General features: G+C 34.6%; 1 protein-coding gene across 1 annotated transcript; it reads right to left on the bottom strand.

The window, feature by feature from the left end:
• Positions 1-1039: 1039 nt before the first annotated feature.
• Positions 1040-10397, bottom strand: LOC127834536 (caspase-7-like). Its single transcript, XM_052360438.1, has 8 exons — positions 9844-10397; positions 7494-7571; positions 7029-7061; positions 6605-6715; positions 6208-6401; positions 5790-5877; positions 5105-5281; positions 1040-2671 (listed from the first exon to the last, which is right to left on the bottom strand). The coding sequence occupies exons 1-8, from the start codon at positions 10160-10162 to the stop codon at positions 2445-2447; spliced, it is 1227 nt and encodes a 408-aa protein (XP_052216398.1). The 5' UTR covers positions 10163-10397; the 3' UTR covers positions 1040-2444.
• Positions 10398-13680: the final 3283 nt, after the last annotated feature.

Here is a 13680-nt window from a genome sequence, read left to right as displayed (position 1 = left end):
GTAAGCCCCAATTGATAACTAGAATTTTAGCATTTGTCCTCGACGAATGTTTAATTATCATGTGATGAACGGCTTGAAAAATCGTTGTTGTGTAGTATTATATAGCATTAAAGTATGCAGATCCTTGGAAATATCCACTTCTTGTAGATTTGTTCAAAAGACACATAAACCCGATTTTCGGCGCTGCTACTTATAGTCTTATACGTGTCTGTATCAACATTTCGCTTATAATACTTACTGTACTATTGTATTGTCAATGTGTCAATTTCGGAGAAAAATTTAGTTTAACTGTAGTTTTCAAAAACGCGTATTAATTCAAGGTCTTCTAAGAAACGCATTCTATTTAAAATATTCATTTGCAAATTGGCATTCAGATGTGAAACAAGTCAAAATACGACTTAAAAACTCTAGACCAACGAATTCTGTTGATCGGCCACGATTATCATACATGAGACTTTGTATTAAAAATGAACCCAAAACTATATAAATGTAATTCATTTACACCTTTCTTAATGATGTTAAATACCTAAAATCCATTGTAAATTAATGATGTTAAATACCTCAAATCCATTGTAAACGGTGACTATACATGTATCGGTACACACGAAATTACAATAATAGCTATGCCTTTGAAAATGCGAGTACACTCAAGTTTATTTCAACATTAAGCAAAATCATCCTCAAGGATATACATGGACTATCTGTCGGTTTAAATGTCCTGGGTTGAGCCGCAATCGTGAAGAAGCCGGCGTCTGGTGCAAGACGTCACTTTGTAAACATTAATGAAACAAATCTGTTCAATCGCGGATGATAATATTTATACTTATAATTGAATAAATGTTTGTGATGATTAAATTAATTTTAACAGAACATATGCATTATCCGAGCCTGTCCGGAATCTCTGTCAAAAATGACACAATGCTCTCGTCAACTGTAACCCTTGCCACTTTTAGTTTCGATTATTTTGATCTCCTGCCACGTGGTGTACACCATATGCAATACAACGATGTTTTTGAACATCATAACACAAACACAAAAGTGACATGACGTCTTTTATGTAAGTCAATCATTTACATATATGTACAATTTGATTGCAACGCTTAAAAGGGACTGTCAACCACGACGACGAAGAAAAGAAAAGTTGTAAAATACCGTATTTTTTACAATTATTAGTTTATATTGATTAAAATATCACGACTGGTATATTACATTACTTGCAAAAAGTTGTTAAGTTTTCATATTTTCAGTATATTCGATATTAAATTTTACTGGTTATGTCTACCAGGTAACTACCAGTTAACTCTAAATGACGCCAGTAGATTGATCATCATCGTCACGTGGTAAACCCAGCAATGCAAATTGTGCATGCGTTGTGAATTGCATATATTTTATATATCAAATGATCAATCTACTTGCGTTATTTATAGTGTGTATATCGTTATGTCACCTATTTTCGCGATGAACTTTCGATTTCACTTTGCGAAATTTTATTACCGAATATACTGAAAACATGAACTTTTTTCAAGTAATGTAATATACCAGTCTTGAAATTTTAATCAATATAAACTAATAATTAAAAAAACCCGGTTTTTTAGAACTTTTATTTTTTCGTCATTCGTGGTTGACAGTCCCTTTACAAAATCGAATATGCAAGTTATATGAAAGGTATGGATTCGAACGTTATTTGATGAAATTAAAAATACGGACGCAGTTTTGGATATCGTAATTAATAACAGGTGAGGATGAGTATGATCAAAAACATGGGCTTTAATAATAATATTAAATTCTGCGAGATCATGTTTGACATAGAAACAATTCAACAAATATCAAAGAAATGAAACTATTATGTCATACTTAATCACGATACGTACAAACCATTAATTATGTCCGATTAAGTTTTATTTACAATGCTAGAATGTCAAATGAAATAATGCCTATGAAAATATCTTTAGTCGGTGTGGCCAATGGCACAACAAAGGTTGACTCCCACCTTTCTTTTGGTAAAGTCATATAATTCTTTTCATTTGAAAAGCAAATTTTGCCGTTAGAATACGACGTCCTCACAAACCCTTAGCTGACTTTCTCGGGTTGCTATCATTGCTATGGCAACGTTAAACTACTATACATATACTCTTTGCTCTAGGTCATATATTTCAATAAATCGTTCCTGAGCAAAACTTTAAGCTGCTGTTGTTTCTTTATGTTGTTTAGATCTTTTTATGAAGATCATATTTACCATATACTTGCCTTTATTTTAGGGTCGATAACTCAACAATCTAAAGTAGCGCCTAAAATCGCATAATCCAGGTCAAACTTACTTCAATAAGTAATACAATGTAACTACCATTAACTTGAGCATCAGAAACTAGATTACTTCTTTGCTATCTTGGAATTTATTATGGAAGTCGAGTAAGCGAATTCGAAGGTTACTTATATTTATTGAATCAGCTCTTTGTAAGGTACAAACGCCGAGTCAGCGTGCTCCAGACGCATGGCATCTGTTTCTTCCCGTCGTCTGGGCGCTCTAACTCCGCCACGCGTTCTCTGACAGTGATCAACATGTCCTCCAAGTGGTCTGATTTGTAATACTCTTGAAACACCTGTACGCAGCTTTGAATAAACCAAGAACCCCGGAAGCTTGTACCGCCTGTCTTCCGAAAGGACTTGTATCCTTTGAAAAAGAATAATATGCTCTGATTGTAGTGATCCCATGACTATTGCATCCAACCAATTAACCCGACCGACAATTTGTTTTCAGATATCGATCCTCAAACCACAAGAAATTGTTTCGACCCTGTACTATGAATTTACATACAAGGTATACAACTCGACATTGAACATGCGGACAACGGTTAATAACCACGAATTCAGTCTATAAATGAATAAATCTGACTAAAATACATATTTATTGATATATATCATCTTAAAGACAATAATTGATTAAAAGTGCGCTCAAATCTTACTGTACTCGTAACCAAGTAAGCATATAATACAAAGATCTTCACAATTTCATGAACTTTGTTCAAAACTCTGCCAATCTGTCACGTCGCAATGGATTATTTGATTGGCTATTGACAAATCCTTTATCGTATATCGAATGGCTCCCAGCTACAGTTCAAACGATTTGTTTGGTATCAAATCGAAGATGTATATGTAAGCAGTAAGAAAACAACCCTATTCTTTACACTTCATTGTTATACATGTTTCTAGAAAACACATATAACTTTTTATGGTATTTATTCAAAGGTAAAGGCCGTACCTTCCTGATGATATATTGGCAAGTAGCTTGGTTATGGTGAATATCTACATAAGAAGAAATATATGTGCATTACTGTGGTCCTTAAGAAATTCAGTTAAGATTAGTTCGGTGAAAGATTTTCGAAAACCGGGTATTTTAAACTTATTGCATTGAATGACTGCAATGGTGTCATATTGACTCCTTCAAAAGTTGCATTTTATGGAATGATTTATTTAGAGGCAATAAATAGGAAGACACGTATACAGGTAGCAAAATGAGCTCCTCGATCCAATACCTTTTATGCATACCAATGATACAATGTTGCTTGTCTGTTTCATTTCTACATATATTTGCATCCGTCTCAACAAGTCACTCATCTATATCATAATATATTAATTGGTACCATCACTATCATTTACTTTTTGAACGCGTTTGCTGTAATTGATTTTGTTCCTACAATGCAATGGTTGAAAAGGACCTTTACCATTGCATGGGCGGTATAGACGTCTTTATGAACAGAAGGATCAATTCAACGAAATTACTGTATCCGATTGCAATTATGTTATGTCGTTATACAACCACAAATTGGTCTCACATGATTCTGTCAGTATCATGTCAGGTTGGGAAAAAAATCAGTACATTGACGAATACATAAAAACATAAATGCACTTTCCTTACTAACGTTTTTGTATATAAGCCAATGCGGTGTGTTTTTTCTCCGACCTGACAAATATATCTTGTTGACTTTTTAAAGAAACATTTATATCACTGTTGGGACTCTTAGACCCCATTTAGAATTAATTTCTGCAAATGTGATCTTGACGGTTTGATGGCGCCATAGCAACCTGCCTAATCATTATGAGATAAACAATGTTATCCAAAGTGCATGTACTGTAATTGTATTTAATTTGAACTAGTTTTCAGAAAACTTCAATTAAAACTGATTATTGCTGGAACCTAACCGAGCAAGAATTCACCATCCTCACCGACAAACTCAGCAGGTGTGCCCAAAGACTGAGAATTCTTATCCAACATTGGTATTTAAAAGGTCAGGAATTCTATTCTATTGATTGCTATGGCCTCCGTTTCTGGGGTCTAATGGCATCAAAATGACACTTTTATACAGCATTTAACCCGAAAAAAAAGACAGAAAAGGACAAAAAGAACTTTTTCGATAGCTTTTTACAACCTGTTTAATAGCATAAATAACGCCTCTATGAGTTTTTATTATTTCGGGTGTTATGCATTGTTTATGTTTGCTTTTTAAAACTCACAAGCTCTGATCATTCTATCAAAAAATAGTTTTCAAGAAGTACTTTAAAACATATTTTTAAACTACAATTTTAATGTGTTGGTATCAAATCAGAAGTTATATATTTAAGCTGTTCGAAAACAAATACTTTGTTCAAACTTCATTTTTAACTGGTCTCTAGCCTCACATATTTTTGAGGAGTTTTCTGCTAAAGATAGCAGCCTCCATGTAATTTCTGATAGTAAATATTTTGAGGGTGCATTAATATCGCTAGTTGTCGAATACATTATGCGTTGTGATAGCCCGTAATGATAAGATGGCTGCCTATGTAGAAAAAATACACCGCACGATTCTGTTAATTGTCAAACCGTTTGGAATAATTTCGGAATATATATCAAACATTTTGTAGGTTATAACATAACAATTATTGATTGCTGAATGTATATTGGATCATATACACCTCCGATTCGATTTGCATTCAGAATTGTTGTACATCCGAGGTTACTTATCCGTTTTATACTTTATATAAAACATCCCCTGTGCTCCAATCCGGGCATTTCCGGAAACATACATTTGCTGCAGTTAAGGAATGTATGTGAAGGGCGACAACTTACCTGGTGTCGTCGAGAAGGCTAAAAGCGTATCGGCGTCAAGAGGCACTTTACTAATGATGTCATCTTCGTCAATTTCCGCTTCGGAATTTTCAGCTTTATCGTCATCCTCATCGATTTCAACGCCATCTTGGCGAACTGATCCTCTACACGCTTGAAGCAGGAAGATTTTTGGCCGCCCTGTAAAATTCATATATCAATTCGGTGTGTTAAGTTCACGGTCGTTTTCCATTTATCGAAACTCCTCACAGGAGTTATCTAAATAGCGAACAACCGCAATGACAACTGAAATAGTTTTTATATCTAGCAGAAAGAGCAGCTTGTAACTTTTTACTTATTTAATATAAATAAGTGCCTTTTTTCTACATATACAACCATTTTAGGTATCGTTTACAATCGTTTACAAGAACACGCAAATAAAAATACGAAATAAATGTAAAACTCATCTATAATAACACTCATACTTTAATCGACAATCATCACGTTGTTTGCAATGGCCTCAGCTATTTAATATGAGCTATGATTGCACCAGTATATTCTTTATGTGGAGGCATCCGTTAAAAACATAGACATCAAAATATGTGTTCGCATATCATCACCTTTGTAACCGTATGTAATCACAAGCAATATTTAAAAATTACATAACGTTAGAATTGGGAAAGCTACCTGGCCGTCAGAGGGCAAATACCTGTGTAATTTGGAATTGTGTCGTTTCGAAATTCCATTCGAATGTCTTCAGCGGATTTAAATTTGTCGTCAGTGGTTGCAATTCCATTCTGAAAACAATTAAGAAACAGAGTCATAGTTCATGCACAGAACGTTAAATATTGCATTATACAATCAAACTAATGAAATTATAGATATGGCTATAGTCAGATTTACCGAAATCGCAATTTATTAATACCGATTTAACAACCACACAATAAAACTTAAATTGCATATGAATGTTAGTTCTTTAATAGTACAACAATTTGTAAAACCGTATTCTTGACAAAAACTCTATTAATGATGGAAACGCATGTGACGAAAAAGTAAAATTAATGCAACTATATATGTATGTCGAATAGGAAAGCATGTAAACAAAAAAATAAGCAAATTACGCGTACTTGATTCCCATGCCCCATGATTGCGCATATAAAGCAGTATATGTTTTTGCCTAGTACACCATTGAGTTTGTTTTTAGCTGCCTCGAGATACTCATTCAGTTCGGCTAGGGATAGATCTTTGTCGTTGACATCCACCTCGAAGTGGACCTCGTCTCTGAAGAAGCTTTTCAACGCCTTCACATCATGATCTGCAGCTGTGGGTATTATAAGGCAATTAGTAGTTATGATAGCGTGATAGTTATTTTAATTAACAGTGTTAGTGAATACATACTAACTTATTTTATCAGATTGTGTTTGTATTTTTATTAAGTGTTGTTGTTGTTTTTTTGCCATAGTTGCAACCAGTGTGGTTTTTGCTGAATTATGAAAATACGATTGATTATCAGTTATTGCTTACCGTTTCGTCCATTCGTGTAGTTGATTATCAAAAGATAGCCACGCCTATCTTTATAGTCATAGCAACTACGTCCTTTTAGGTCACGAGTCCTTATTGGGTCCTCTTCATCAGCTGTGACATGATCAAAAGGATCATCAAGTCCAATTGTATTGTTCATATATTAAAATACATATTAACGAGGAGTATATTAACCAGACCTCTCTCCTTGCTTTTGTTAAAATGTTCATTGATACAGTTCGTAGAATAATACAGTAACTGTTAAATGTAAACTTCAATGACTGTTCGTTCTCTTAACGGAATTTTTTAAGATATTGGATGAAATCTATGCCTGTAAAAATGTTAAAAGAACATCGAACTGTTTTCTTTTACTTTTGAGAGAAGGCGTGGATGCTAATCTAATAACTTAAGTTAAACAGTTACGTACTTTCCAGTGACGACACCCGATTTTTCTTTGGTTCTGCAAAAAAGATAACCATTAAATTATACAAGGCATTGAATCGTCATTTAAAATGAACACCAAAGTAAATGTACATTCATAGTATGTGTCCGAATACGATGTAACCTGTCGAAATAATATCTGGGCGCATTATTGACTGTAATATGTTTGGTAACCTTTTAAATGGGTTATGCTCAAGTTAGTTTGACTTGGCATTGTTGCAATGTTGATAATCTGGTAGTATTTCATGCACGGAAAGTGACGAATTGGCAATACAAAATAGGGTTAAAACCGGTTGGATTACTTCCTTGCCCGCATACTTAGCCCAGAATTAATCACACAAAAACAGGCGTAAATAATAAAAAATCATAGCAAAGCAATTCAAATTAAAAACTAATAAAATAGAATATAAATTCATGATCACCATTCAGGTATGTATGGATATCAATATACCTCCAAGACGACAAGGCGGGTCCTCGGCAGCTCTCTTGTTTGTACGTGTACCATTTGATGTGCTGGGACCCGAAATATCTGTGCGAACAAAACGACGAATAAATAATTTGTTGTTTTGTTGCCCACAGTTCTTCCTATTTGCTTTTTATGCCCCCCCAATTTTTATTTGTTTTATTTTTTTTTTTTTTTGGGGGGGGGGAGCATATAGTCGCCGCTTCGTCTGTCCGTGCGTGTGTCCATCCGTCCGTGCACAATTTTTGTCCGGGCTATTTCTCGGCAATTAATGACCGAAATTCAATGAAACTTTATGGAAAGCTTCACTGCCAAGAGGAGATGTGCATATTATCATCCGGTTCTGGTCGATGATTTTTCACAGAGTTATGGCCCTTTGAAATTTTCCATTAACTGTACATATAGTGCAATTCTTGTCCGGGCTATTTCTGAGCAACTAATGACCGGAATTCAATGAAACTTTATGGGAAGCTTCACTACCAAAAGGAGATGTGCATATTATCGGCCAGTTCGGGTCGGGTGATTTTTCACAGAGTTATGGCCCTTTGAAATGTTCCATTCACTGTACATATAGTGCAATTCTTGTCCGGGCTATTTCTCAGCAACTAATGACTGGAATTCAATGAAACTTTATGGGAAGCTTCACTACCAAGAGGAGATGTGCATATTATCAGCCGGTTTTTGTCGGATGATTTTTCACAGAGTAATGGCCCTTTTAAATTTTCCATTGTACATATAGTTCAATTCTTGTCCGAGCTATTTCTCAGCAACTTATTATGGGAATTAAACGAAACTTTATGGGAAGCTTCACTACCAACAGGAGATGTGCATATTATCAGTCGATTATGGTCGGGTGATTTTTCACAGAGTTACGGCCCTTTGAAATTTTCTATAAACTGTACATATAGTGCAATTCTTGTCCGGGCTTTTTCTCCCCAACTACTGACTGGAATACAATGAAGCTTTATGGGAAGCTTAACTACCTTGAGGAGATGCGCACGTTATTTGTGGGTTCTGGTTAGATGATTTATTAGCAGAGTTATGGCCTTTTGAAATTTTTAAGTTGCTAAACCATCCATCGTATTATTTTGTCCAAAGTTATGCCCCTCAAGACGTTTCCTTTTATCTGAATATATAGTGCAATATTGTGACAAAACAAACCTTTGGGGAGCATCATCCGTCTCCGACGGTTTCTTGTTTTAAATTAGCTTTTGTTGTTTCCATCATACCAAGTTTGCCAATCTGGTCATGCCAGTATATAAATTGTGTTGACTTCTGCGCCGAAATTTGAGATTGATGCATGCGTGTCTATATTCATGTACATTAACAAAGGGTGTGTCCTTTATACTGTTATTAATATAATTATGTTCATATATTGTAGCATTCGAGCGTACATGTATTTAAATATTTTAGAATAGCAAATAACATCACTGTTGCGAATGATTGTTTTCTTTTTTATCTATTTTTAAGTTTACTGTACTACATTATATGTAGACTTCTAAAACATTGATATAAACCTGTATCGTTTTTCATTTGGAAGTGTTGTGTTCTAAATGACAATCATATGGAGTAGGTACCGCTAACAATTTACAGTGTGTGCAAAATATCAAGTGTCACAAGGTTATTATGATTTAAAACTTAATGTTGAACAATATCGTATTCGTTATGATAATTTTGATAAAGCAATTGGCCTTCTTCGTTTAAACCTTTGTACCTAAACTCAGTGCAAACGAGTTCATCATCTGTCGTTTGGCGTAAACAGAGTAATATTGTTGAACATTAAATATGCACAATAGTGCAAATGCAGAATGATTAATTATGTAAGCTGAATTCGAAACCAAAATTTGAGTACTACGAAACCAAAAGTATTATTAACATTCCTTCCGAATGAGTAAATGAAGTAAGCGATTAAGTGCTTATCGAGAAGTTATCCAATGCTTGACAAGAACATAAACATGTAAACCGTCAATAGCTAAATGCGCGTTAAAATGTTCCCATGCAGTGAATGTTTCGCTATATATGTATGTGTGTGTGGTTGGACGTGTGTTACAAGTTATATTTAAAAACTTATAAATAGAATAACGGAAATCTGAATTTAGATGAACACACAAAGGAAGTGAAAAACTAACATGTGAATCTTTTTCATGAAACCACATACATCTTTTCTTATAACCTGCATCAAGCGATCTATTGCATACTAATGTCTGAGTTATTAATATTCAGTGCATGTATACATAATATAGTATAGATAGATTAATATTCAGTAATTGAAGGAATGTTGAACGCTTACAGAAGCACACATTCACAAATGGCGAAGGTCTGACTCTTAAATTATTACCTTTCGGACAATCCGGCAACATTGACTTTATGTCCGCGTCCGCCGTCCTAATTAACGTAACGATATCTAAACAATTGCTTACGCTAGCTATGTTTATCAATGCATCATAATTTCCTGGTGCCAGTTTTCCAGAACTCTCCAATAATGTGAACTTGTCAAAAAGCGATTTGGCATTGCCCAGTTTCCCTTTTGGTATCCCTTGTGCTTTAAATGCTTCCACAAAAGCATTATATTCATCGCTGCCCGTCACAAATTCTGCTACTATATCCGTCTTCAATTTGACGTGACGTTCCCTAACTGTGTCAGGTATTTCCGCCATTGTTCAATTCAAATGTTTCGTCCAACGTTGTTCAGTGTATTACTCAATACTTTAACAAGCGTATGTTTTGCGGCAAAAAAGGAGTCAGTTTATCTATAAATACTTAAACATGTGCGGTAGTAAAGCAGCGTTTAACGTTTTGAGTTAAATCGAGTTATGGGTAATCGTTAAAGTGAGTCGATATCTCAATTTGCGGGTTTAAAATGCATGAATCACGCAAGCAATCTTTGCACATTATGAATTCATTATGGCAACATTTTGTGCAAAATCGTCTCTTATACCATGAAGAGCCCACGTGACATTGTGAGTCGAGGTTATAACACTTAAACTTGAAATAGTAGCGCATTGTTAAATCGTTCAAGTCTGTAAATTGTTAAATAATCAAAGCGCTGAAGGCACTGTAGGTGTTCGCTGTTGTAAAATGTCGTCCTTGATTACCTTGTGCGCATTGCACAGGCTAATCAGTAATCACAGCCTTATCTTATTTGACATGCATTAAGCCCCGTTTTCCCTGAAAGCAGCCAATATGTACAGATTTCAATGATAAACACTAGACTGGCCAATCTCGTCTAACAAGCTGTTAAACACTTTTAGTCACATAAACCCTATGCAGTGCACCAGTGGTGAACTATAAACAGTCAAATGTGGTGGTTATATTTCCATTTGTCGTCTGCTGCAACAGGCAGCGGTTGTATTTCCATACCGTACCTAAGGCTTCTAAGCACATACTGATTTGCAAAATATGATCTGTAACATCAGAAAAATGATGTTCGTGCTTTAAAGGGACTTGTTTGCAGTTAATGGCAATAAAATATTTTCATAAACTCAACAATAATTGTTTGCGTCGTATTAAAACATTTACGATAACACCTCTGGCTGAGATTTCTTTCAATTAATGTACTTACAATTGAAAATCATCAAGCGAAATCGGGAAAATAAAAAAGCGGTCTTTATCGATTATATTACCGCAATAATGATGGTCTTTCCAGATTTAATCAATGCAATCAAGTAATAGTAGTATGTCCAGAAAGTCCTCTTTGTGCTTTTTTTTTTGGGGGGGGGGGGGGGGGGCATTTTATGAACTATTATGTCTCTAGGTGGCCTTATCACTTCTGAACTAAATCTGTAAAACGTGGCTTATCCCGTTCCCGAATAGAGCAAATGTATCTCTTGGGCTGAAGTTGAACAGATTCGCAATTTCCTGAAACTGCAGGTTCAGTCTTAATTTGAGTCTTTTCTACAGTTGATCTTCCAATTTCATATTTTAAATACTCAAACGTTTCATAAAATGGACAATCATTAATATTTCGGACAAGAAAATTGAAAAGTTTCAAACAAACAAGGTGTGTGTAGTACTGAGAGATGTTTTTACATTAATAGTTTTAGAGATTGTATAGAATTCAGTTGGTCATTTACAGAGCCCTTAGACTTCAATGTTGTTTTGTCTCTTACTTAAGTGTACTGTTCACTCTCGTTAATTCTTCATTTCTGAGAATTCTGTAAGCCATTTGTTGGTGCATAGTTGCATGAACAGCTTGCATGTTGTTGTTTCAGTGCGTTGTTTTCGGCTGGTTTAGCTGTTAAGGCAAACATAACCAGATGCGGAACATCTAAAAGCAGACATAATATGAAGTAATTCTACATAAATCTTATCTATTTTCGGTTGCAATCATGTAGACAATGTATTATTTCAAGTAAGAGCGTGTGGTTCTCTTGAAATTCCAGCCAAATCTTAATGTAAATTGTGTCATTTTAAGTAAGCATAGTGACAACCTGTGACATGTCAGTATGAGACACATTAAGGGGCTCGGAAAATAGAAATATACACCCGTGTCCAGTGTTACAATGCTGTATTGGCTGCTAACGACAAATGAGAAACACAGTCTTACCATATGGAAGAATTGTGTTTAGGCAATCAATTATTAGTGAAAGACTTACAGTCATTCAAAGGCGAAAGCTTTTACTTTAGCCTCTTCCAGCATTGCAAAAAGTATGTACCACAAAAAGACCATTAACCACGTTTGTGATAGTGGTATCCTTGTGAAACCAGATTTTCCATTAATAGGAGCCGCGCCTGATAACAAAGTATGAGACAATGATGAGACAGTAATTTCGGAAATTAAGGTCGCAATATAGCTATATCAGATTGTTCAATCTCAGATACTGAGAACATTACTTAAAATAAAACGCACAAGCATTGATACCAATTAAAAGAACCAGCGTTTGTTAGCAGTGTGTACAGTTTTGTGAGTAAGTAACGAACACGAGACACGACTGTTTAATACACGAAGTTTAACCGACAAAGTAACCATGGAAATTTACTTGTAAAAATGTATGAAGGGTACACACTATATTTGGTTGAGCAGTTAACCTGGTTTAGAAACGGTTTATTATCTGTTCCCTGTAAATTAAAGTTAATCTTACTATAGTGTGTGTAAGATATTCATTTTTTGTAATTGATATCTATAGCAGCCAGTGTTATTTATAATGTGCTGAATTGAATGAAAACAATGTTTTGTTACTATTGTTGTTAACTGGTAATACAATAAAATATTGTTAATCTACATGGAATTAATTTAATTTTCAAGATTTATTTTTTTCCTTTCGTGGTTCTGTGTCAATAACCAGTAGCTTCTTTCATGCTTGTCTGACTGGTGTGGCCGTCTTACCTAATGTGTCAGAAGACGATGCTTCTTGAAACCGTCATGTTGGTTTCCCACTTTTAACAATGCTGCAACAAAACGCAAACAAGGCTGGGATTGAATATTACTAGATTTACCATGAATCGAGATCAATACTGCATAATATATGCTTAAATTATAATATTTAATGGAAAAAACTAATAAAGGTTAATCTGACTGTTTATTAAGATTGTGAATAATAATGCTAACAATTTTTATTAACATATGCGCACACCCGTGAAAAAAGTATGTATTAATGTATAGTTTAATTGTGCTGGAGCAAAAAGCTTTTTTAGACTTATTTCTAATTGCACCGTTTTAATAATCTCTTTAATTAAACACGAGTCTTTAAATAATGTTTGGTGACAGATGTGTTGTAAATTAAATGTTATTCATGCTTTTGTGCTGGTTTGGTGTATATGTGTTGTTTCTCGTGCTTTGTCGCTGTGTCGCGATGTTTGGCAATCGCTTTCTTCCTGTCATAAAGAGGAGCACCTGCTTCAATACGATTTTCTCCTGGACGTTCACATTGTTTACATGTATAACTCGTCAGAATGTATATCAAGTCATGCTATTAAATGCACCTGAAATGGATACACGAATGTTGAGTGTACTACATTTTAGCATAACTAGACCTTACTAGAGTTAAATGGTATACAATAATTTTCGAATACTCTTGCTATTATTTTCTGACAATATTGTTTTAAATTTGATTGACAATTGATAAATCAAATTACTGTACCGTACTGAAGTTTAAAGATTATTTTCAATTGTGACACTCTTTGGTTGTGTTCCCATTATTCACAATACATATATTTAAGTTAATTTAGTTATTTT

Source organism: Dreissena polymorpha, chromosome 6, assembly GCF_020536995.1.
Source record: "Dreissena polymorpha isolate Duluth1 chromosome 6, UMN_Dpol_1.0, whole genome shotgun sequence".
Classification (NCBI taxonomy): domain Eukaryota; kingdom Metazoa; phylum Mollusca; class Bivalvia; order Myida; family Dreissenidae; genus Dreissena; species Dreissena polymorpha.
The sequence above is the reverse complement of the archived record's forward strand: the minus strand, read 5'-3'. Positions and strand labels throughout refer to the sequence as shown.